The sequence below is a fragment of the Mustelus asterias genome, chromosome 8, assembly GCF_964213995.1.
Source record: "Mustelus asterias chromosome 8, sMusAst1.hap1.1, whole genome shotgun sequence".
Taxonomy (NCBI): domain Eukaryota; kingdom Metazoa; phylum Chordata; class Chondrichthyes; order Carcharhiniformes; family Triakidae; genus Mustelus; species Mustelus asterias.
The window spans coordinates 84,571,197-84,593,519 of record NC_135808.1 but is presented as its reverse complement, the minus strand read 5'-3'; the positions used below and the strand labels follow the sequence as shown (position 1 = coordinate 84,593,519).

At 46.0% G+C, this 22,323-nt stretch overlaps 1 protein-coding gene across 2 annotated transcripts in view; it reads right to left on the bottom strand.

Moving 5' to 3' along the window:
• Positions 1-22,323, bottom strand: part of cachd1 (cache domain containing 1) — a 172,010-nt gene that overhangs the window by 32,463 nt on the left and 117,224 nt on the right. For both annotated transcript variants that reach the window (XM_078218408.1, XM_078218409.1), the window contains exons 4-8: positions 17,791-17,897; positions 5,841-5,967; positions 4,493-4,637; positions 3,493-3,709; positions 705-854 (exon numbers count right to left, since the gene is read on the bottom strand). In XM_078218408.1, the coding sequence (XP_078074534.1) occupies positions 705-854; positions 3,493-3,709; positions 4,493-4,637; positions 5,841-5,967; positions 17,791-17,897 (746 nt within the window). The remainder of the gene's footprint in view (positions 1-704; positions 855-3,492; positions 3,710-4,492; positions 4,638-5,840; positions 5,968-17,790; positions 17,898-22,323) is intronic.

Genomic DNA, 22,323 nt, shown 5'->3' with positions numbered 1-22,323 from the left:
GGGACCCAGTTTCCATGTGTCGCCACAAGAAGGCACACTGATGACTGGCTGATGAATTGGCTGTGTACAGTACAGGGAGAGACTTACACATTTGGCTCTCTTTTTTGCACTGTTGCTAACCAATGGTTTAAGCAAAAAATAAGGAGCAAACTACCACAAAATAGCAAACTCTCTTCACCATAAACTGGACACATCACAGTGACTTGTTGGACACACCAATTCTGTTAAGGCCTTTGCAAAGTTTCCAGAACTTGGAGAAGGTTGATCAACCAAATAAAACTTAAATTCTGGCTCCCTGAAGAGCAGCAGAATTCATTTATATTTTTATTCAGCCCCAGGGAGAGCTTCTGGTTGCTGCGTTACAGTAGAATGATGCTGTTCCAATGCCTGCCAACAGATCAGTGCAACATCTCTGTAGAACCCTTAGGAACAGCCTGTTCTAAGCATGGGGATGTTCGAGAGCACCTGTAGCCTAAGCCATGGGCAACTGGGAATTCTACTCTTTTGCATTTATCAGTGGACAAAGACTCATTAGAATTTCAACTCCAGCTATGTTAAGAGAGATAAGGAGAAAATCAGGACAGAGAGAAAGCCTGAAAAAAGTCATCCAAGTCAGCAAGTAATGCGCAAACATAAATATTAAAGATTTTGAAGTATTTGTCCTCTGACAAGCTGCTAAAATCATAAATAAACCAGTTTCTCACCATTCATGAGTGCATATGTAAGGATCATCACAGAGTTATTAAGATGTCCATTTTCCTCATTGATAACACTGAGGGTTTTCTTTTTCTCTTCTTCAGAGGAGTCCTTTGAGGTGATGCCAGACGACAGGTAAATTACCACCATGTCAGTTGCTGTGATTTAAAGAAAAATCTTTAGTCCAATTTACAATGATCTTATTCTGTTCCCAGCAGCTACTTGTCTCAATATCTTTCTACCAATTAGAGAAATCCAACGGCTACGTGGCTGAAGGTATTGAATTGAATGTCACTAAGTTGCAGTGTTTACCATCGAACTTCAAAGAACAACTGGGTTGCAGATTTGATCCCTTTAATCTCCTTGGGCTCTGTCCCACAATGTGCCTTAGCCCAAACTTTACACAAGTATACCCTTCCTGTAATGAAGTGACATGTCAATTTTACACACCAATATAGACTGTGGTCTTTCCCATTACAACTAATTATTGCTGAAAAAGGAGACACGTTGAAGCTTTTCATCTTGTACTCATCAGGACACAACAAAAAGTGCCTCTTTAAGGGGGAAAACAACAATTTACACTTATAAGAGAATGCTAATTGGTTGGTAGAGGCATTGATTGATAGAGGCATTGCCATGGTGAATGCACTAGTTGATGCTAACTTACAGATAGCTGCCGAGCATTATTTGAAACTTAAACCAGGCAGCTTGACCCGGATTGGTCAAAGGGAAGTGGCCCAATGAATAGTTGTTTGGATTTTTGTTTAAGTGAAACAGAGGCAATGTGTGTACATGTTCTTTCTGTCTGCAAGTATTGACTGGCTCATTCCTCGGGGCAATGCAAAACCAATCCAGGCCAAGCTGCCTGGTTCAAATTTCAAAAAAATACTTGGCAGTTAACTGTCAGTCCCCATCAACCAGTGATTCTCCATGGTAACACCTGTACCAATCAAAGAGTTCGCTTGCCAACCAATCGGCATTCTCTTCTCATACAGTATAAATTGTTGTTTTCCTTTCATACTGGTATTCTTGCAAATGCCCTGACGAATGCAAGACGAAAAGCCTCACCATGTCTCTCTTTTCAGCAAAACTCAAGTTCTGGACTAGCAAATGACTATTTATGACAACTAATGTCAAATCACAAACAATGTTGAGCTTTGGACTCATTCATTTTGAACTGGTTTGAGAAAGCAAAAAGCTCATTTTATGCTAGACCTTTTTAGCCAACCAGTTTTTATCCTATCAGTTAGAGCATGATAGAAATGCATGTCTCAAGGGGAAGAGACAGGGACCCTCTGTTCCTCAGATCACCAGAAAAGGAAAGAGTGTAAATGTCCCTTTCATTTGTCCACAGATTTTCAAAGACATTTTGTGGGGAGACAGTAAAGAGTGAAAACATTTTCAAGTACCGATCATGCATTTGTGGACAGATATACTTTCTTCCATGTCTTCCTGTTCTTGCACCTTCTACAGCCAACCAGTCACTGTAAATTGGTTTCAAAACTGGAAAAGATCACCCCTTCCTCAGAGGAGCTATTGGCTTACATTCACCTCACTGCACCACCCGCAGCAAAACAAGTTGAGGTTAGCGGTAAGGAAATGGTTACACATGAATTCTCACTACAATTACACGATTCGGGGTTCCACGAGCTGCAGTGTCCTGAACAGTACTTTCAGGTAGAATAGCAACTAGGTGTTGATGAGGACATCATTGCTAAAGTTACTCAAATTTAATTGATTAGGCTTAACACAAACAAAATTGATTCGACACCGATCCATGTAAAAATTGAAAAAAAGAGAATAAGAATTTGAAAACAATCCATTTAAAACTAGGATTCATCACTGTTTGCCGTGTGGAGGAGTGATGGCTGACAAGCGACAAGCTGGAACACCCTTTAAACTGGTAATGAGCTCATCTCTAATAATGGAGCAAAACTCCTACCCAAGATCTCTGCACTCCCCAACAGTAGCTCCTTTGTGGGAGACACCCTTCTACAAATATTCACACACTGCGACAGACTCCCTGCCCTAACTTCTGAAAGATATTGTCAGCTATCCATAAAGAAAACAATGCCTTCATTGAAAAATGTGATGATGGACAGATGATCTTGTGGATCCTCCAGGGTCCCAGTGTGAAAGCCAATACTCCACGAAACTGATTATTGTGCAAACAAACCTGAAACATTCAAAGCATGTACCCTCCTTGGTCTGATAGTTCAGTACCACATTAGCATGCACTATTTAGCAAGCACAGAACATTAACTGAAAAATCTTTCTTCACAGATTAAGTGTATCATTTATATCATAGGCTGGGCATAAGCTACATGTTACAGAAATATTCAACTGGGTACAGGCACTATCTAGCATGATGCAAAGCATACAAGCCATACCATTCCAGGTTTGGCTGCAGATCTGTGCTGAACCAGTGAGCTCAGCCAGGACAGCAGTTTAAGCTTTACAATGAACTCAGTGTCCTTGGGATGAGGGTGGGGAAAACACAGCCAGAGTCTCAAATCTTGCTGTCTGCTGAGTAATCCCTGTAGGACTGCATCAGACAATTGGCCAACAACCAAGCTCACGTATGTGCAAAGTATAGCTCACCCTTAGGACTATTCCCTAGCTGTGTTGCCTAGATAATGAAAACTGATGAAGGGGAGGCATTTAAGTGACAATGGTTCACAATGACTCACCCCAACATCTTAAAGTCACTCTGCAGCCTGTCAATGACACAATCAAATGACAGTAAAAAGTAAAAAGTTGAGTTTTCTAGTTATCTAATTTCCTCCTTGCACTCACGTGTATGGATCCTGGTGCTGTTGTTTGTATTCTGAAGTAACTGAAAAGCTTTGCGAAACCCCAGTGCATGCTGAGTGGCACCATCCACTGATTTTATGTTGCTAAGGAATGTGGTCATTTTCCTTTTTGTCTCGCTGGTGGCGGGGGACAAGTATGTCTTGTAACACTGGTCCAGTGAGCACGTTCGGACAGTGTCCGCCACAGCCAACACAGAAATCTAGGCACAAAGCAAAAAAAATTATTCCTGAAATTTCTCTCCAACAGCCTTAATTACTTTATTTGCAAAGCTTGTGCTTTTGAGGTCATTTCCACAACAGTTGAATTTTCTTATTTCAATGAGAATTACTGCAAAACTATACTGTGAAGAATTTTGCTCCCTTCTTTTGATTTGTTTCCTCAAGTTTTCTCACGTTTTTCCTGCTTCTTCTGAAAATGTCTATACCAGCAGTCTGATGCTTGCTTGACAAAGTGATAATTCTTCAGAAGGAGTTTCACAGCTATGAACCAACCCTCAATAGTGCTTGCTGTATTCTCTGCGTACTTACCATTTAATCTTTATAATTATCTATATAACTTGCATACCTATGTGTATGTCTCATGTGGGCGTGGGAAAGGGGGAAGAAATTGTTTTTGTCTCACATCTCATTTGATAGTATTAGAGCAATGGAATGTAAAATTAAGAACACATGCAACTATGTGATAAGGACATGCTTGCTTTATGGAGGTGTCATACAAGATCTATCTTCCCACGGACAGATTCCCTCCATTTAATTTCTTGATGGAAAGTCTTGCGCGGCACTGCATGATTTTTGAATGGTTGTCAAGAAAAAAAACTTGTCACAGTTGAATTAAATAACCTCTCTGTACATTCCTTGGTGCTTTAAAAACTGGACCACACATTTCCAGGTCAGTTGTGTGTGTTCTGGTAGAAAGCTATTGTTGCATTTGATATATTCAACATTATTAACACTAGCAATGGCAAAGGTTGGAAAGAACTCACCTTGTCGTGCTCATCTATCGAGGTTAATATTACTTGTGCAGCATCTTTGGCAATTTGAAGCTGTATGTCTGTGGCTAAAGCCCCATGGTCCACCACCACCACAATGTGTTTTGATTGTGGTCTCACCGTAGAGACATAAACAGGCCTGTACCAAAAGAATCCCAAAGTATGTGAATAAAGATCAATACATAATGAAGAACCAAATCAATTATACAGTTTTCTACATTTTCTTAATAGTAAACTATTTTATTTATTAGTCACAAGTAGGCTTACATTAACATTGCAATGAAATTACTGTGAAAATCCCCTAATCGCCACACTCCGGCGCCTGCCCGGACACACTGAAGGAGAATTTAGCATTGCCAGTGCACCTAACCAGCACGTCTTTTGGACTGTGGGAGGAAACCGGAGCACCCGGAGGAAACCCACGCTGACACGGGGAGAACATGCAAACTCCACACAGACAGTGACCCAAGCCAGGAGTCGAACCCGGGTCCCTGGCACTGTGAGGCAGAATGCTAACCACTGTGCCATCATGCTGCCCCGCACCGTACCGCCAGTTAAAGGGAACTATTCTTCCTTCTAACAGTCCCTCCCTTTGCTGAAGACACTGACTCATATCTACGAGCACTGAAAGCTTACCTATCCATTTTACAAATTGCCAATTTTCAAGTGTAAACTTATTCAAGCATGCTATTCAAACCCAATCCTATCCACACCCACATGCAAGCACTTCCTGTAAACTTCACAGCTTCATACTTGGAAAAAGCTATTGTTTCTTGCTAACAATCAGACATGGATGAACGCAATCAACTAGGTATTTATAAATCAGAAAAATATTTTACTGGATCAGAAATCCCACACAATGCAAACTGAATGATGTTTCCAGTGCGTAGATCAGACATGTGCAATTGGAATAATTTCAGATTTTCTTTTGGGAAAATGATGTGCAGTTGATCAGGAAGTTAAAACTAGCCTTCCAGGGTTTATTTGACAGCAACAAATTAAGTTAAACAAAATGTTACAAATGACATAATTTCACTTGGTTTACTAAAGATTCAAATAGACTAGGCAAGTGACACATCATGCTACTGCAGTTTCATCTTCAACTATAGAGTGTTCCAAGTCCTAAAAAGCAACTTTTATGCACATTTCCCAGTGTATCCCTCAGTGCATTAGTTTAATGAATCTGTAAACATATAATTTCTAATCATAAACATTCAATAAAATTATCAATTACTCATCAAAACTAATTTCACAGAGAGGAAAATATCAAAGAACATATTGAAATCAGGTGGTCAAAAAGAAAACCCAAGTGTTTTCAGTGAATAAAATCAAAATTCCCTACCTGCTCCGATGCTCATAACCACTTTTGCAGCGAAACTTATGCGCTGGGAAAATGGTGAAAATCCCTTCTTCTGAGCTGAAGTATTGCCACTTTATACCAGGGTTTGACTTGAAGTTGTCAGCAAGAACTGTGTGGTTAAAAAGTCAGATTGTTTCAAATTGCTGGAGGAAAATTGCTGAGGTATATGATACAATGGTTCACCATCTACTTGATCAGCAAAGGGCTACCATCATCTTAAGGATAAAGGAGGGGATTTTCCAGCACCGCCATGGCATATCTTCCAGTGGCAGAGCTGGCCCGCCACTGGCCAGTGGCAAGATCTTCCATTCCTGCCAATGTCTACAGGGTTTTACGTGCTCCCCCACCCTCTGCCATAGGGAGTCGCATCAGTGGGACTGGAAGATTCCGCCGGTGGGAAGGACTGGAAAATTTTGGCCATTAAGTCAGACAGACGGGGATAACGAACCCGGATGTTGTCAATGGGGATGACAGGGTAAAGGATAAAGGTTTGAATTTTCAGCTTTACTTTGCTAACACTAAATATGTATTTATAGCAAAGAAAAAAAACCAGCAAGTGGAAAATTGACTTTCAAAAACAAAAGAAAGATATCAGAGTTTCGATGCCTATATTTCATTTCACACCTTTTCAAATAACAATCAAAATCCAGAGTGCCCAGTCGAAACTGAACCAGTGGTAGATGCCAGCTGAAAGCCAGAGTGAACCTGAGGCTCTGTCCACAGGAAGATGAAAGTGAAAGTGCTGAAATCTCACTTTCAAGTGCTTAAGATCAAAACAGCAGGGAATCGTGCTGATCCAATGACAGCTGGGAGATGCAAGAACAACCCCATGCAGACAGTATAGAGAGACACAGCCATGGTATTTAACACTGACCAAGATACAGTTACATTCACAAGTCGCAAAGCAAATGGAAAATGCATGCACCCCCTCCATTCTTCCCCCTCCCCACCTTCTATATGTCAAATTTACAGAAAATAACTGTCTACACCAATTAACCACTTTTTAATCAAACATTTGCAGCCCAATTTTGCCATTATAATTTCCCAGAATCACATTTATAGGCCGGAATATTACGGCCGTTCATACCGTGGGATTTTCCCATCCTACTGCAGTGAATGGAGATTTGGCTGGGCGCCACATTCTCCGACCTCACTGCAGGGGGAGCATGGCATGAACAGCCGGTAAGACTGCTGATTATATCAATTTATCACACAATGACTTCAATCTGGAAATCGGAGGGCCTAACCACTATCTTTTATCATCTACCCAGTAGGTTCTCTCATCTCACATTCAAATTTACTCTCTCTGTTCTTATTAAATTGAAACCATGCTTCTTAAGAAAGAAACTTAAGCAAGGAGTAAGGAGGGCTAAAAGGGGTCATGAAAAGTCATTGGCCAGTGGGATTAAGGAAAATCCCAAGGCTTTTTATACATGTATAAAGAGCAAGAGGGTAGCCAGGGAGAGGGTGGGCCCACTCAAGGACAGGGGAGGGAATCTATGTGTGGAGCAAGAGGAAATGGACGAGGTATTAAATGAGTAATTTGAGTTAGTATTCACCAAAGAGAAGGACTTGATGGATGATGAGTCTGGGAAAGGATGTGTAGATAGTTTGAGTCATGTTGAGATCAAAAAGGAGGTGATATTGGGGTTCTTGAGAAACATTAAGGTAGACAAGTCCCCAGGGCCTGATGGGATATATCCCAGAATACTGACAGAGGCAAGGGAGGAAATTGCTGGGGCCTTGAGAGAAATCTTTGCATCCTCACTAGCTACAGGGGAGGTCATGATGTGGAGATGCCGGCGTTGGACTGGGTTAAACACAGTAAGGAGTCCAACAGGTTTATTTGGTAGCATTTGGTAGTGGCATTTGCTACCAAATAAACCTGTTGGACTTTAACCTGGTGTTGTTACCGACTCCTTACAGGGGAGGTCCCCGAGGATTGGAGAATAGCCAATGTTGTTCTTTTGTTTAAAAAGGGTAGCAAGGATGATCCAAGAATTACAGCCTGGTGAGCCTTATGTCAGTGGTACGGAAATTATTGGAGAGGATTCTTCGAGATAGGATTTACTCCCACTTGGCAACATGGTTTTGTTAAAGGGAGGTCGTGCCTCACTAACTTGATTGAGTTTTTTGAGGAAGTGACGAAGATGATTGATGAGGGAAGGGCAGTGGATGTTGTCTACATGGACTTCAGTAAGGCCTTTGACAAGGTCCCTCATGGCAGACTGGTGCAGAAGGTGAAGTCGCATGGGATCAGAGGTGAGTTGGCAAGGCAGATACAGAACTGGCTCGGTCATAGAAGACAGAGAGTAGCAGTGAAAGGGTGCGTTTCTGAATGGAGGACTGTGACAAGTGGCGTTCCTCAGGGATCAGTGCTGGGACCTTTGCTGTTTGGAATATATATATAAATGATTTGGAGGAAAATGTAACTGGATTGATGAGTAAGTTTGCGGATGACACAAAGGTTAGTATTTGCGATAGCGATGAGGACCATCAGATACAGCAGGATATACATCGGTTGGAGACTTGGGTGGAGAGATGGCAGATGGAGTTTAATCTGGACAAAGGTGAGGTAATGCATTTTGGAAGGTCTAATACAGATAGGAAATAGACAGTAAATGGCAGAACCCTTAGATAGGCAAAGGGATCTGGCTGTACAGGTACACAGGTAACCGAAAGTGGCAACGCAGGTGGAGAAGGTAGTCAAGAAGACTTATGGCATGCTTGCCTTCATCGGCCGGGGCATTGAGTTTAAAAATTGGCAAGTAATTTTGCAGCTTTATAGAACCTTAGTTAGGCTGCATTTGGAATATAGTGTTCAATTCTGGTCACCACACTACCAGCAGGATGTGGAGACTTTGGAGAGGGTACAGAAAAGATTTACCAAGATGTTGCCTTGTATGGAGAACATTAGCTATGAGGAGAGGTTGCAGAAACTTGGTTTGTTCTCGCTGGAACGATGGAGGTCGAGGGGCGACCTGAAATAAGTCTACAAGATTATGAGGGGCATGGACAGAGTGGATCGTCAGAAGCTTTTTCCTAGTGTGGAAGGGTCAATTACTCGGGGGCATTGGTTTAAGGTGCGAGGGACAAGGTTTAAAGGAGATGTGCGAGGCAAGTTTTTTTTTTACACAGAGGGTGGTGGGTGCCTGGAACTTGTTGCCGGGGGTAGGTAGTGGAAGCGGATACGGTAGTGACTTTTAAGGGGCGTCTTGACAAATACATGAATAGGATGGGAATAGAGGGATATGGTCCCTGGAAGGGTAGGGGGTTTTAGTTCAGTCGGGCAGCATGGTCAGTGCAAGCTTGGAAGGCCGAAGGGCCTGTTCCTGTGCTGTAATTTTCTTTGTTCTTATTAGTAGTCTTTCATTTTTAACCCAAAATCCTCTTTTAGAATTTAAAATGTAAATAGTCACTTTTTTTCTGCACTATTTGCTTTTACTGTGAATTGGCAATCTTTGGTTCTTCTACATTGTCAGCAAAATCCTCAGAACTTGAGCCCAAAAAACCACAACAGGGAGGATATACTAACTCACTATGTATAAATGAATAACAAAAGTAATTAACGTAAACTTTATGTTCACCATCTTCTGGTATGTATGCAGTTAAAGACAGGCCCATGTCACCAGCTCCTATCCCAACTCAACATAGTTTACTTGGCCTACTTGGCTTTGGATTGCTGGGTCATAGAGCAGGGACAGAAATGATGGGAGCACATGTGCTCGTTCTGTGCTCCATATTTCTTTGGTTCCATGGTACTGAGTTGCAGCAATGTGAACATGTTACACAGTAGGCAAATAATTCTGCCTGAAGTGTTATTTTACAGTTGGTGACAGATTCTGAGAATGCACCACATCGATGGAGGTAGGGCAAAGTCAAGCCTTTTCTACTGTGCTGCAGGAGGCCACTATTTTCCTTTTGTTTAAATGTTAATAAAAACAGATTGTTTGAACCTGAATACACGAGTAATTATATTTTAGTAAAGAAGGGCACGAGTACACACACAGGTCAGGTATTGCCCACAGTACAAAGTAAGTAACATAGTGAAATGGGCAAATGCAAATCAATGCTCATTTCGGAAGGGGATGCGATGGACAAGCATAGGAAAATGCACCTAATGGAAAGATGCCAATGGTTGTGCCGGAACAATGAGACTTCTGCGTTCAAACACATTCTCAGGAGATACAATTATTTAACAAGGCCTGCAGCATGTTGAGTTTTGCAAACAGCGGAGTGGATTGGAAACAATGATTTCAAAATGAAATTGGATGGGCACTTGAAGGAAATGAAGCTACAGAGACCAAGTGGGACTGACTGGATTGCTGTGCAGGCGGCCAGCAAACATAAGATGGGCTGAATGGCCTCCTGAGGGCATAAATGACTCTTATGGCCTGAATTTTCACAACAACGGACAACCTCTCTACTATTGTGAAAATGACAGTCTTGCACAGAAATCGGAAGTCCCAGTCCCCCGGACATGGCACCCACCACTTTTGCAGGGTTGAGTGTCACACATGCGTGTTTCAGGAGGCAGCTGTCCATAAAGATCAATAACTACCTCCACTCGAGGCGGAGTTTGGTCCCACAGTTGTCTGAAATGTGATGTGCACAGAGTAGACCTGGTAGGAGCAGGTCCGAATTTTGTGCATTTCTTTGAATTACCAGGGTCCCCCTTTGGAGAGGTTCAGGTAGCCTTGCGGAATTTGCTTCACACCTGTCTTAACTACCCAGAATTGGCTAAAAAATAATTCAAATTATCTTACTTCAACCCAAGGTGGTCTGCTGGAGCAGTTCTTTTTGCCCCTACTGAATTGTGTACACAGATACCAGAAGGAACTTTGCACTCGAGAAGGGTGCAATCACACAGATGCCATAAAAACCAGTTAACATGAGCAGCAGGAGGCCAGATTATCAGGTGGAAGAGGTAACACAGCATGCGCCGGGGTGGTGGGGAGGAGGAGAAACAGGACAACCAGCTACTACCCCGTAGGAAGGATGCACATATGCAGGATATCATACCTCAATATGACAGAGAACCAGCGCCAAAGGTGAATTAGGTTAAGCCATGAGGTAACGATAGACTTATTTTGTATGGTTTCTTAAAGCTGTATTACAGCATTAATGCTGTAACTAAAGCACTGTTTGGTCATCTAGAGGAGCATGTTAATTTCTCTGTAGACTTGGCATCTCAGACTCAAAGGTATGGTGGAGAAACTGGCTCTGCACAAACGCTTGATGCCATGTATGTGGCAGCTATCACTCCAAAATAGCATTCTGTGTGCTCTGCGATCATTGACAGCCCGACTGGTCTCTCCCCTCTTGGTAACACTGCTCTGCCAAGACATGAGGGTGTGACAAATATCTAGAACCCTGAAGAGCTACATGATGGAGATAGATCAAACTTAACAAGGTTCTCTGGTTTCAATTTATCTTGCTGGGAGACAGCTAGTGGTAGTTTGGATCTCACAGAGAAGTCCTGGGAACTATTTGGTGCAGTTAGGGCTCAGGAGAAGTCCTGGGGAGTTGAAATGGTGGCGGCGGAAGGTAGTTGGTTCCATGATGGAGATTGTAAGGGCTCAGGGAAGCCCATGGAACTAATGTAAGGCCAGAGTTAGAATATACTGTACAATTTTGTGGCATCCCCTTATAGAAAGAGCATAAAAACCACACAACTTAACATTCATCACGAATGAGAAGATATATAAAGAAGCTGCAAAGATAGGAATATTTCACCTGGAGTGGAGAAGCCAAAGGAAAGTTTAACAGGCATTTAAGATCGAAAGGTTTGGATAGAATGAGCATTGGAAAGGTTCCTTTTCTGGAAGAAGGCCAATGATAAGGCTCTTCAATTTAAAATAATCACAAAATCAGTGCAGAGTGATTAGAAGACATGTTTTCACTTATGCTTGTTAAGCATGGAGACTGCTTTGCCACAGGGAAGTTGTGATTGACACCACTGAATATTTTAAGGGGAAATTGAATTCATATTTGAAGCAGAGGAAGATTGGGAGAATGGGATATGGGATCAGTATTGCATTGCTCTAGTAACGATCTAATGTAGACACAATGGACCAAATTTCCTCCTTCTATGCTGTAAACGTCAATGCCTCTAATGCTCACACTCTTGTTCCCTTAAGTTGATCTTAATATTTGGACAGTGAGCAATGAGGCTGGAACTGTTGGTATCTTTCTATAGCTCACTGGATTTAGACTGATACAATATAAATGGCTCGTCAATAAGACAAACTCAGGGATGTGATGGGTACCACAGTGATAGGGATTGGGATGATGATGAGGAGGATTCTGGGGTAGCAGTGACCCAGACTGTTTGTGGGACCCAAAGGAGCACTTATACTTCCACAAAAATAATTATTTAAAACTTTCATTTCTGACTTTGTTGCCTGTAAAACTGATTAGATGTGGCATATGATTAAAATTGTCACTTGGATAATATATATCTGATAGTATTTGACATAGAATTGCACCAGATTTACAACACAGAAACAGGTAATTTTGCCCAACGGGTCAAGGTTTGTGTTTTTATCCCACACGCACCTCCTCCCATTTTAATTGGTTCTTCTCACACTTCTCCTATACATCAAGTTTTCCTTTAAATGTATAATCACTAGGGTTTCAACCAGTGTGGCAGCAAGATACACATTCTCACAATTGCGCAGGTGAATGTATTCTCCTTAAATTCCTTTTTTAATCCGTTGGTGGCTAATCTTTCAGCAGAGGAAATAAATTAAACACTTCTGCAAGACAGAAAGGAATGCTTATCAGCATTCGACTCCAGCTTTTAAATAGACGCTTTTTAAGAGTTGCTACTGAGGTAGCCAACAACTTCACCCCTGGGGAGCAAAAGGCAGATCAAATTCATGAAAGAAAGGGAGTCTCACTCAATTATTGTAAAGGCCAGAATATTCTGTGCACCAGCTTATCAATGCATTCTAGTTCACAGCAAGCAACTAATGGAAATAGATCTACATTATCTGAACTGGAGAGTTATAAGACACCAACAAGCTAATGGTAATTTAAAAAAACAAGTAGCTGCCCCTCCGCAAAAATATTTTCCCTACTCTTTACTGCCATGAAAGTCCAGTTGCAGTCCAGTGTTTGGTTATATAGATGCCAGCAACATTGTCATCTTACCCAAGTGGCCACTTTTAATGTTTGGTCCTAAACAATAAGGTGTAGTAGTTTATTTGTCTATAGCAGGCATCAAAGGCACAAACCAACCTGTACACAAACCATGCAATGGAGTCACTGGATGGTGACAATTAGAAACGAAGACCTTGATTGATTTTTTTGCTTAATCAAGGGCCATTAAGGTCACTGTAACACCCAAAATTTAGTGCCGCATCCCAAGATTAGCTAATGCCTAAGATAAGACCTTGCTATTTGGTATTGTTCTACATTGTATCAGACACTTCATCAGACAAGCATTATAGAATCCTCAAAACTAAAATATATTAAAAATTGAAATAAGTCCAAGTTAAAGGATGGAAGTTTCCATCCCAAGATTTCCAGATTAAGCAGTTTACCTTAATTTGAATGCATCCTTTTTAGAAACATATTTTATGGTTATGAAATCAGCAAGTAGTTATTACCAACATCTAAAGATAGATGACCTGGCCAAAAGAGAGAAGAGTCACGACTAGAAGAAGCCCAAACAGGCAAGTTAAAGTGTTTTTTAAAAAAAACTTAGGAGGTTAGGAGGAGCAGCAGTCTGCCTCTGAGCCCCACAAGGACTATTTAAACCTTCCCTGCCTCGGCTCCCCCTCCTGTGCTTTACTGCAGTGCTGGAGACCTGATAACACTCCACTAGCCAACTGATTTCATCCAGCACATTCATTCCTGCCTAGCAATCAGATGAAGCTTCCTTCTAGTTTCACGCAGGCAACTGATCAAGGGCTTACTGATAATGCCCAGGGCTCTTAAAATTGCTTGGGCCTCATACTGTTTAGGCTGTGAACGTTTGTCATTCACCTCCGCCTCCAATCTAAATTAAAATTGAACTTAAAAGATAATCATAGGGGTAAATGATGTGTCTACATAGTTGAGGCAGATAAATGATGCCTGCGTTAAAAATAACAAATTGTCTTAGTGGGTAGGGAAGAAATTAATTGCTTATAAATTCAGCAGGAACAACGAGAGTTCCTAATAGGGTCTTGAAAATTAGATAAATAGCAGGAGAGGAAACTAGTCTTTAACTAGAGATATAACGAAAGGAAAAAAAGCAAAGCACAGTAATCTAGCAAAAAGAAAGTAATAAAACAATTAAGAGAAGTGGCGAAGTATTAGGGAGAAATGTTGGAATTAGAGCTATACTTAAAAAAATGAAATTACAGCAACAAGGCCCACTACAGACAGGAGAAGAGAATTCACAATGTGGGGATGAAGGTTATTCAGGAAAGATTGTAATTAAAGGAGGAGAGGCAGGACAATCCTGTATTTACAAAATTAATAGTAATAGTTGGCTTCACCAATCCAACATAAACCAAGAATATCCCAACAGAAGTGCACCGACAGAATCAGTAATAGTATCTAATACAAGACTGCACCTTGGCATAACATGTAAACCAACTGTAACAAAAGAAGCTCACATCTAGTCCTGCTTTTTAAAAATACTCAAAGATATTCATAAAGTAGAAATATCAGTTAAGATGAACAAATACTATGCAGTCAAATTTGAGACAATCTGGCAGTCAATGCCAGCAGGGGTAGAAGGCAGGCAAAATGAGAGATCAGTTAATGACATGAAGTGAGATGTGAGAGAGATCTCAAAAGGAAGTGGAAAATATAAGAATATGAACAAGGACACAATAGTCCATAATGGACAGGTTAAAAAGCACAATCTTGGGGAAATACTATAAGAAAGTATCCAACCAGGCAATGACAGATGAAATGTAATACAAAGACAACACTACAGACGAACATAACAAAGGATGTTAAATTGTATATTTTCAGTATAACAGAAAAATAATAGATATAATAAATAAAAGTTAGAACTCTGTTGGAATGATTAAAGACAAAAGGAAAATTATCAAATTTTACTTGGTGATAATTTTCCAGAAGTATTCACTATGGGGGAATTAGTGGTACAGTAATCAAGAGGGTTTTTGAACCAGTTTGAAAGTGAGTTGAGGAGACTGAATGCAAGTCCCCTGGGTCAGATGGTGTATGTGCTAGGGTATTAATTGGGAATTGACAAGAAATCTCTGGATAGTGGTCCTTTGGTACTGAAGGATTCCAAAATTGGAAGCAAACAAACCTATTATTTGAAAAAAGAGGAAGCACAACAACTAAAGATTGATGGGCCCAAGAGTAGATAAAACCAACAACTAAGGATAGGATGCAGCCAACACTTTGTAGAAGAATTTAGATCAATTAAGCAGGCAAAATGGCAAACAACATTCAATACTAAAAACGTTAAGTGCTGCATTTTCCCTGAAAAAGGAGCAACTTGCTGCAAAATTCTGAGAATAGAATTACCAGGAGGAGACTGAAAGGAATCTGGGATTAACAGTAGACTTGTCATTTTAAATGTTAAAATAAAATGGAGAAGAAATTAAGATTATGCTGTGGCTTTACACGTTACTGTTTAGACCTAATTTTAATAACTGTATATAGTTTTAGCCTCAACACATTACAATAGACATGCGTGCAGTAGAGAGAATTCAAACATCAGCAACAATAATGAGTTTAAAATGTGGTAGGGCATGAGTTAGAAAGGATTTTTTTAGTGAAGTGCAAGATCCGCAGTCAAGAGAGGTCCATTAAAGGGAAACATCATTAAGGTATTCTAAAGTATTAAAATACTTATGGAAAGATGTGAGGCCATTAGATAGGGTGCAGAATAAATTCACAGGACTACTTCCAAAGATAAGGAATTTCAGTTACGTAGATAGATTGGAGGAATTGGGAAAGTTCTTCTTGCAGAAAAGAAGGTTGCGTGGTGATTTGAGAGGGGTATTCGAAATCATGTGGGTTCCGGACAGAGCAGTTAGGAAGCAACTGTTCTGATTGGTGGATGGATCGAGAACCAAAGGGCACAGATTTCAGGTAATTGGCAAAAGAAGCAATGAGGAAAAACATATTTATGCAGTGAATGGTTAGGGTCTGGAATGCATGACCTGAGAGTGTGGTGGAATTAGGGTCAATCAAGGCATTCAAGAGGAAATTGGATTATCTGAAAATGAAGAATGTGCAGGGCTACAGGGAGAAGGTGGAGGAGTGGTACTACATGAGTTGCTTTTTCAGACAGCCAGTGCGGACACGAGGAGCAAAATGGCTTTCTTCTGTGCTGTTATGATTCTATGAACACTACTATTTCTTTAAGCTCTGTCAGGCCAGTAGGACAGATCATGAATAAAACTTAACAGGAAGCAAATTTTAACCAGCTATTGGAAAAAAAAGTTTATGCTAAAAGTGATAGATATTTGGAATGATGCACACACTAACAGTGTGCAATTGGATGCTAAGCTGGTTGAGTTAGAGTAGTGCCAGGGCTGGGTTGCTATGGACTGATTGGCTTTTATTTGCCACGGACATCCTCCCTCCACTTCTTATGACAAGGGATTGCTCCAGTCAGTCAGTCATTCACTTGGAACTGATCCAAATTCCTGCAATCGGGGAACAAAGGATCTGAATAGTGCAGGATTCAACACAGATGCACCTGTTACAACAAATGTCAAAACAGATTGTTATCTGTTACAGATAGTTTGGTGAGAAGCTGAGTGCAGGTTTTTGATTTCAATACCACTTTTGGTCATTTCTTTGCAAATAATGGTGTTCATTAATGATGACCGCATTAAAGAAATAAAGAACTTGAATTTATAGATAGCCTCTAATGACCCCAGTGTCCTAAGGTACTGCACAGATAATTAACTACTTTTGAAGATTACTGTTGTAATCTTGCGACATTGCCATGCTGGAGAACAGAAATGCACTTATCTGAATAAAACACACAATTCGACAAGTATCACAGAAAAATAGAACCAAAGAAAACAGCAATCATGGTCAACATTAGCAACATTGGAAAAGCCACGGGTAAGAAATGGTCATTCTCCTAAGAATCATGAATCTCTACAGTGCAGAAAGAGGCCATTTGGCCCATCGAGACTGGACCGATCACAATCCCACCTAGGCTCTCTCCCCATAACCCCACTTATTTTACCCTGCTGACCCCTTGACACTAAGGGACAATTTAGCATAGCCAATCAACCTAACCCGCACATCTTTGGACTGTGGGAGGAAACTGGAGGAAACCCACGTAGACACGGGGAGAACGTGAAACTTCACACAGCTAGTTACCCAAGCCGGGAATCGAACCCGGGCCCCTGGCGCTGTGAGGCAGCAGTACTAACCACTGTACCACCCTGCCGCCCCAGGTCATGTTTAACACAGCTGGGTGTATGGGGGTTCATTTTATTTGTGATCGGAGTGCCCCAATCTCTCAGTAGCCCATGATGCTGCTGTGGTGGGTCGCTTAACTGACCTCCCCTCGCCCACCCCCCCGAGCGTTTGAAAATACGGTGGGAAAACCCGGCAAGGCAGATGATGGGCTGCCCACCGCGTTTCCTGGACAACAGGGGAAAACAATTCGATGCATTCTGTATGAAATGTTCCTGGGCATTAGGGATCAGATTTCCATCCCATCAGTCTAGCCTGGATTTGAATCCTGGATTCAGAGAAGAATATAACATCACCAGCTGAATATCCAATTCTCCAGTTTCAGAAACTGTTTAGCAGCAGGATACAATTATTAGTAGTCAACAGTAATAATTCTTAATAGCGCAGGGGCGGAGGGGAGGAGAAGCTGTCAGAGAAGCAGGATGATTTTTTAAAATGTTGGAAAAATCTTAAAAGAAATTAAAAACAACATAACGAGGCGGTCAGTTGAATGAACACCGACTGGCAAACTAACCTGTGTTTAAGTCCCGCCCAGGGTTGAATGCTCGGCTACTGACAGTTGTGGAAAGCCTGTCACAGCTGATAGTTTTTGAAACATTTGTATTGAAATTCCCATCAAACCTGTGAAGTTAGAGATCAAAATGAGATGAGGATTTCAAAGCAGAGCTCAATATGAAAGTACAGTGACGAAACAATTCTGACTTGACACCTGCAATTAAAGCCTAGTAAAGTATGAAATGGCCTTAATTTCAAACACACACTATTTGACCCGACCATATTATACATATTACAAAATTATTACAGCACGGGGGAAGGCTATTTGGCCTGCCATGTGTGCACTGAATGAGCAAATCACTTTGTGCCACTCCCGCCTTCTCTCTAAAATCCTGCACGTTCTCACTTTTCAGATGATAATCCACTGCCTCGATTGAACCTGCCTCCACCATGTTCTCAGGGAATGTATTCCAGATCTTAACCACTCGCTGTGTGAAAATGTTTCTCCTCATGGCTCCATTGCTTGTTTTGCCAATTACCCCTCATTCTCGATACTTTCACAAAGAACAAAGAACAGTACAGCACAGAAAACAGGTGGGAACAAATGCTCCCTTATCTATTCTGACCAGACCCCCCCCCATGATTTTGAACACCTTGATCAAATCTTCTCCCAACCTTCTCTTGTCCAAGAAAACAGTCCCAAATTCTCCAAATATGCCTTCACATCATACTTCAAATGTGGCACCCAGATCTGGATGCAATACTCCAGTTGAGGCCAAACCAGTGTTTTATATAACCAGACTCACAAATTTTCCTTCCTCTATTTTTTTCCAAAACCAATCCAAACCATGTGCTTTCCAATAACTTGTGATAGCTGATCACGCTAAGATACTGGGCTATCGCAAGAGTACATTGGGGATTCTAATCTCTGGCTGCTTGAACTCGAGCCCAGTATTTTGGAGGCGTCAACCTTTGCTTCGCCAATGGCCCTGCCACTGCTCGTCCAGCCATGGAGGTCCAGCACGTCAGACAAGTTTAGAGATGTGTTTGGCTTCTTTGGGAAGTTACTGGGTGGGACTCTCCTCTGCATAAAGTTCTTTAGTGAGCATCCATCACCAGGCCGTAGGGCCGCAGGCCAATGCATATAGGGAGGGCAGAGGGAACGAAGGGTTAACGGTGTGGAGGGGACACACAAAAGCACGCACACACACACACACACACACACACACAGAGAGAGAGAGAAAATCATACACTGCAGATACACTTCATACACTTCAGTCCATCGAGTCGGCACCGACAATATCTACTACTGAAGGCATGCTAATTCCATTTTCCTGCACTTGTCCCATACCCTTGAATGTTATTTTAAGTGCTCACCCAAATATTTTTTAAAGGTTGTGAGGTTTCCGGCCTCCACAACCTTCCAGGCAGCGCATTCCAGATTCCAGGGAGGGGGCGATAGAGAGAGAGCAAGAGGGAGGGGGGGGTGACAGAGAGAGAGCGAGAGAGAGAAGATTGGGGGGGGGGGGGGAACGAAGCTGAGAGGGGGAGGGACCGAGAGAGAGAGGGGGGGGAGGGACCGAGAGAGAGCGGGGGGGAGGGACCGAGAGAGAGCGGGGGGGAGGGACCGAGAGAGAGCGGGGGGGAGGGACCGAGAGAGAGCGGGGGGGAGGGACCGAGAGAGAGCGGGGGGAGGGACCGAGAGAGAGCGGGGGGGGAGGGACCGAGAGAGAGCGGGGGGGAGGGACCGAGAGAGAGCGGGGGGGGAGGGACCGAGAGAGAGCGGGGGGGAGGGACCGAGAGAGAGCGGGGGGGAGGGACCGAGAGAGAGCGGGGGGAGGGACCGAGAGAGAGCGGGGGGGAGGGACCGAGAGAGAGCGGGGGGGAGGGACCGAGAGAGAGCGGGGGGGAGGGACCGAGAGAGAGCGGGGGGGGAGGGACCGAGAGAGAGCGGGGGGGGAGGGACCGAGAGAGAGCGGGGGGGGGAGGGACCGAGAGAGAGCGGGGGGGGGAGGGACCGAGAGAGAGCGGGGGGGAGGGACCGAGAGAGAGCGGGGGGGAGGGACCGAGAGAGAGCGGGGGGGAGGGACCGAGAGAGAGCGGGGAGGAGGGACCGAGAGAGAGCGGGGAGGAGGGACCGAGAGAGAGCGGGGGGAGGGACCGAGAGAGAGCGGGGGGGAGGGACCGAGAGAGAGCGGGGGGGAGGGACCGAGAGAGAGCGGGGGGGAGGGACCGAGAGAGAGCGGGGGGGAGGGACCGAGAGAGAGCGGGGGGGAGGGACCGAGAGAGAGCGGGGGGGAGGGACCGAGAGAGAGCGGGGGGGAGGGACCGAGAGAGTGTGGAGGGACCGGGGGGGGGGGGGAGACCGAAAGTGAGAGGGGGAGGGACCGAGAGAGGGGGGGGGGGACCGAGAGAGGGGGGGGAGGGACCGAGAGAGAGCAGGGGGTGGGGGGGGGGGGGGGAACCGAGAGAGAGCGGGGGGAGGGACCGAGAGACCACCGAGAGAGAGCGGGGGGGGGGGGGGGGGGGACCGAGAGAGAGCGGGGGGGAGGGACCGAGAGAGAGCGGGGGGGAGGGACCGAGAGAGAGCGGGGGGAGGGACCGAGAGAGAGCGGGGGGGAGGGTCCGAGAGAGAGCGGGGGGGAGGGACCGAGAGAGAGCGGGGGGGAGGGACCGAGAGAGAGCGGGGGGGAGGGACCGAGAGAGAGCGGGGGGGAGGGACCGAGAGAGAGCGGGGGGGAGGGACCGAGAGAGAGCGGGGGGGAGGGACCGAGAGAGAGCGGGGGGGAGGGACCGAGAGAGAGCGGGGGGGAGGGACCGAGAGAGAGCGGGGGGGAGGGACCGAGAGAGAGCGGGGGGGAGGGACCGAGAGAGAGTGGGGGGGAGGGACCGAGAGAGAGCGGGGGGGAGGGACCGAGGGGGGGGGGGGGGGAGAGAGAGACCGAAAGTGAGAGGGGGGGGGGGACCGAGAGAGGGGGGGGGGTGGGGGACCGAGAGAGAGAGGGGGGGAGGGACCGAGAGAGAGCGGGGGGGGGGAACCGAGAGAGAGCGGGGGGGAGGGACCGAGAGAGGAGAGAGAGAGAGAGAGAGAGGGGGGGGGGGGGGGGGGGACCGAGTGAGAGCGGGGGGGGAGGGACCGAGAGAGAGCGGGGGGGGGAGGGACCGAGAGAGAGCGGGGGGGGAGGGACCGAGAGAGAGCGGGGGGGGAGGGACCGAGAGAGAGCGGGGGGGGAGGGACCGAGAGAGAGCGGGGGGGAGGGACCGAGAGAGAGCGGGGGGGGAGGGACCGAGAGAGAGCGGGGGGGAGGGACCGAAAGAGAGCGGGGGGGAGGGACCGAGAGAGAGCGGGGGGGAGGGACCGAGAGAGAGCGGGGGGGAGGGACCGAGAGAGAGCGGGGGGGAGGGACCGAGAGAGAGCGGGGGGGAGGGACCGAGAGAGAGCGGGGGGGAGGGACCGAGAGAGAGCGGGGGGGAGGGACCGAGAGAGAGCGGGGGGGAGGGACCGAGAGAGAGCGGGGGGGAGGGACCGAGAGAGAGCGGGGGGGAGGGACCGAGAGAGAGCGGGGGGGAGGGACCGAGAGAGAGCGGGGGGGAGGGACCGAGAGAGAGCGGGGGGGAGGGACCGAGAGAGAGCGGGGGGGAGGGACCGAGAGAGAGCGGGGGGGAGGGACCGAGAGAGAGCGGGGGGGAGGGACCGAGAGAGAGCGGGGGGGAGGGACCGAGAGAGAGCGGGGGGGAGGGACCGAGAGAGAGCGGGGGGGAGGGACCGAGAGAGAGCGGGGGGAGGGACCGAGAGAGAGCGGGGGGGAGGGACCGAGAGAGAGCGGGGGGGAGGGACCGAGAGAGAGCGGGGGGGAGGGACCGAGAGAGAGCGGGGGGGAGGGACCGAGAGAGAGCGGGGGGAGGGACCGAGAGAGAGCGGGGGGAGGGACCGAGAGAGAGCGGGGGGGAGGGACCGAGAGAGAGCGGGGGGGAGGGACCGAGAGAGAGCGGGGGGGAGGGACCGAGAGAGAGCGGGGGGGAGGGACCGAGAGAGAGCGGGGGGAGGGACCGAGTGAGAGCGGGGGGAGGGACCGAGAGAGAGCGGGGGGGGGGGGGGGACCGAGGGGGGTGGGGTGTGTGGAGGGACCTGGGGGGGGGGGGGGGGGGAGGGGGGTGGGTGGTGGAGGGACCGAGCCGGGTTGGGGGGGGGGGGGGTGTGTGTGGAGGGACCGAGAGGGAGAGGTGGAGGGGCCGAGAGGGAGAGGGGGTTGGAGGGACCGAGAGGGAGATGGGGGGGGGGGTGGAGGGACCGAGAGGAGAGGGGGGTGGAGGGACCGAGAGGGAGAGGGGGGGTGGAGGGACCGAGAGGGAGAGGGGGGGGTGGAGGGACCGAGAGGGAGAGGGGGGGGTGGAGGGACCGAGAGGGAGAGGGGGGGTGGAGGGACCGAGAGGGAGAGGGGGGGTGGAGGGACCGAGAGGGAGAGGGGGGGGGTGGAGGGACCGAGAGGGAGAGGGGGGGGTGGAGGGACCGAGAGGGAGAGGGGGGGGTGGAGGGACCGAGAGGGAGAGG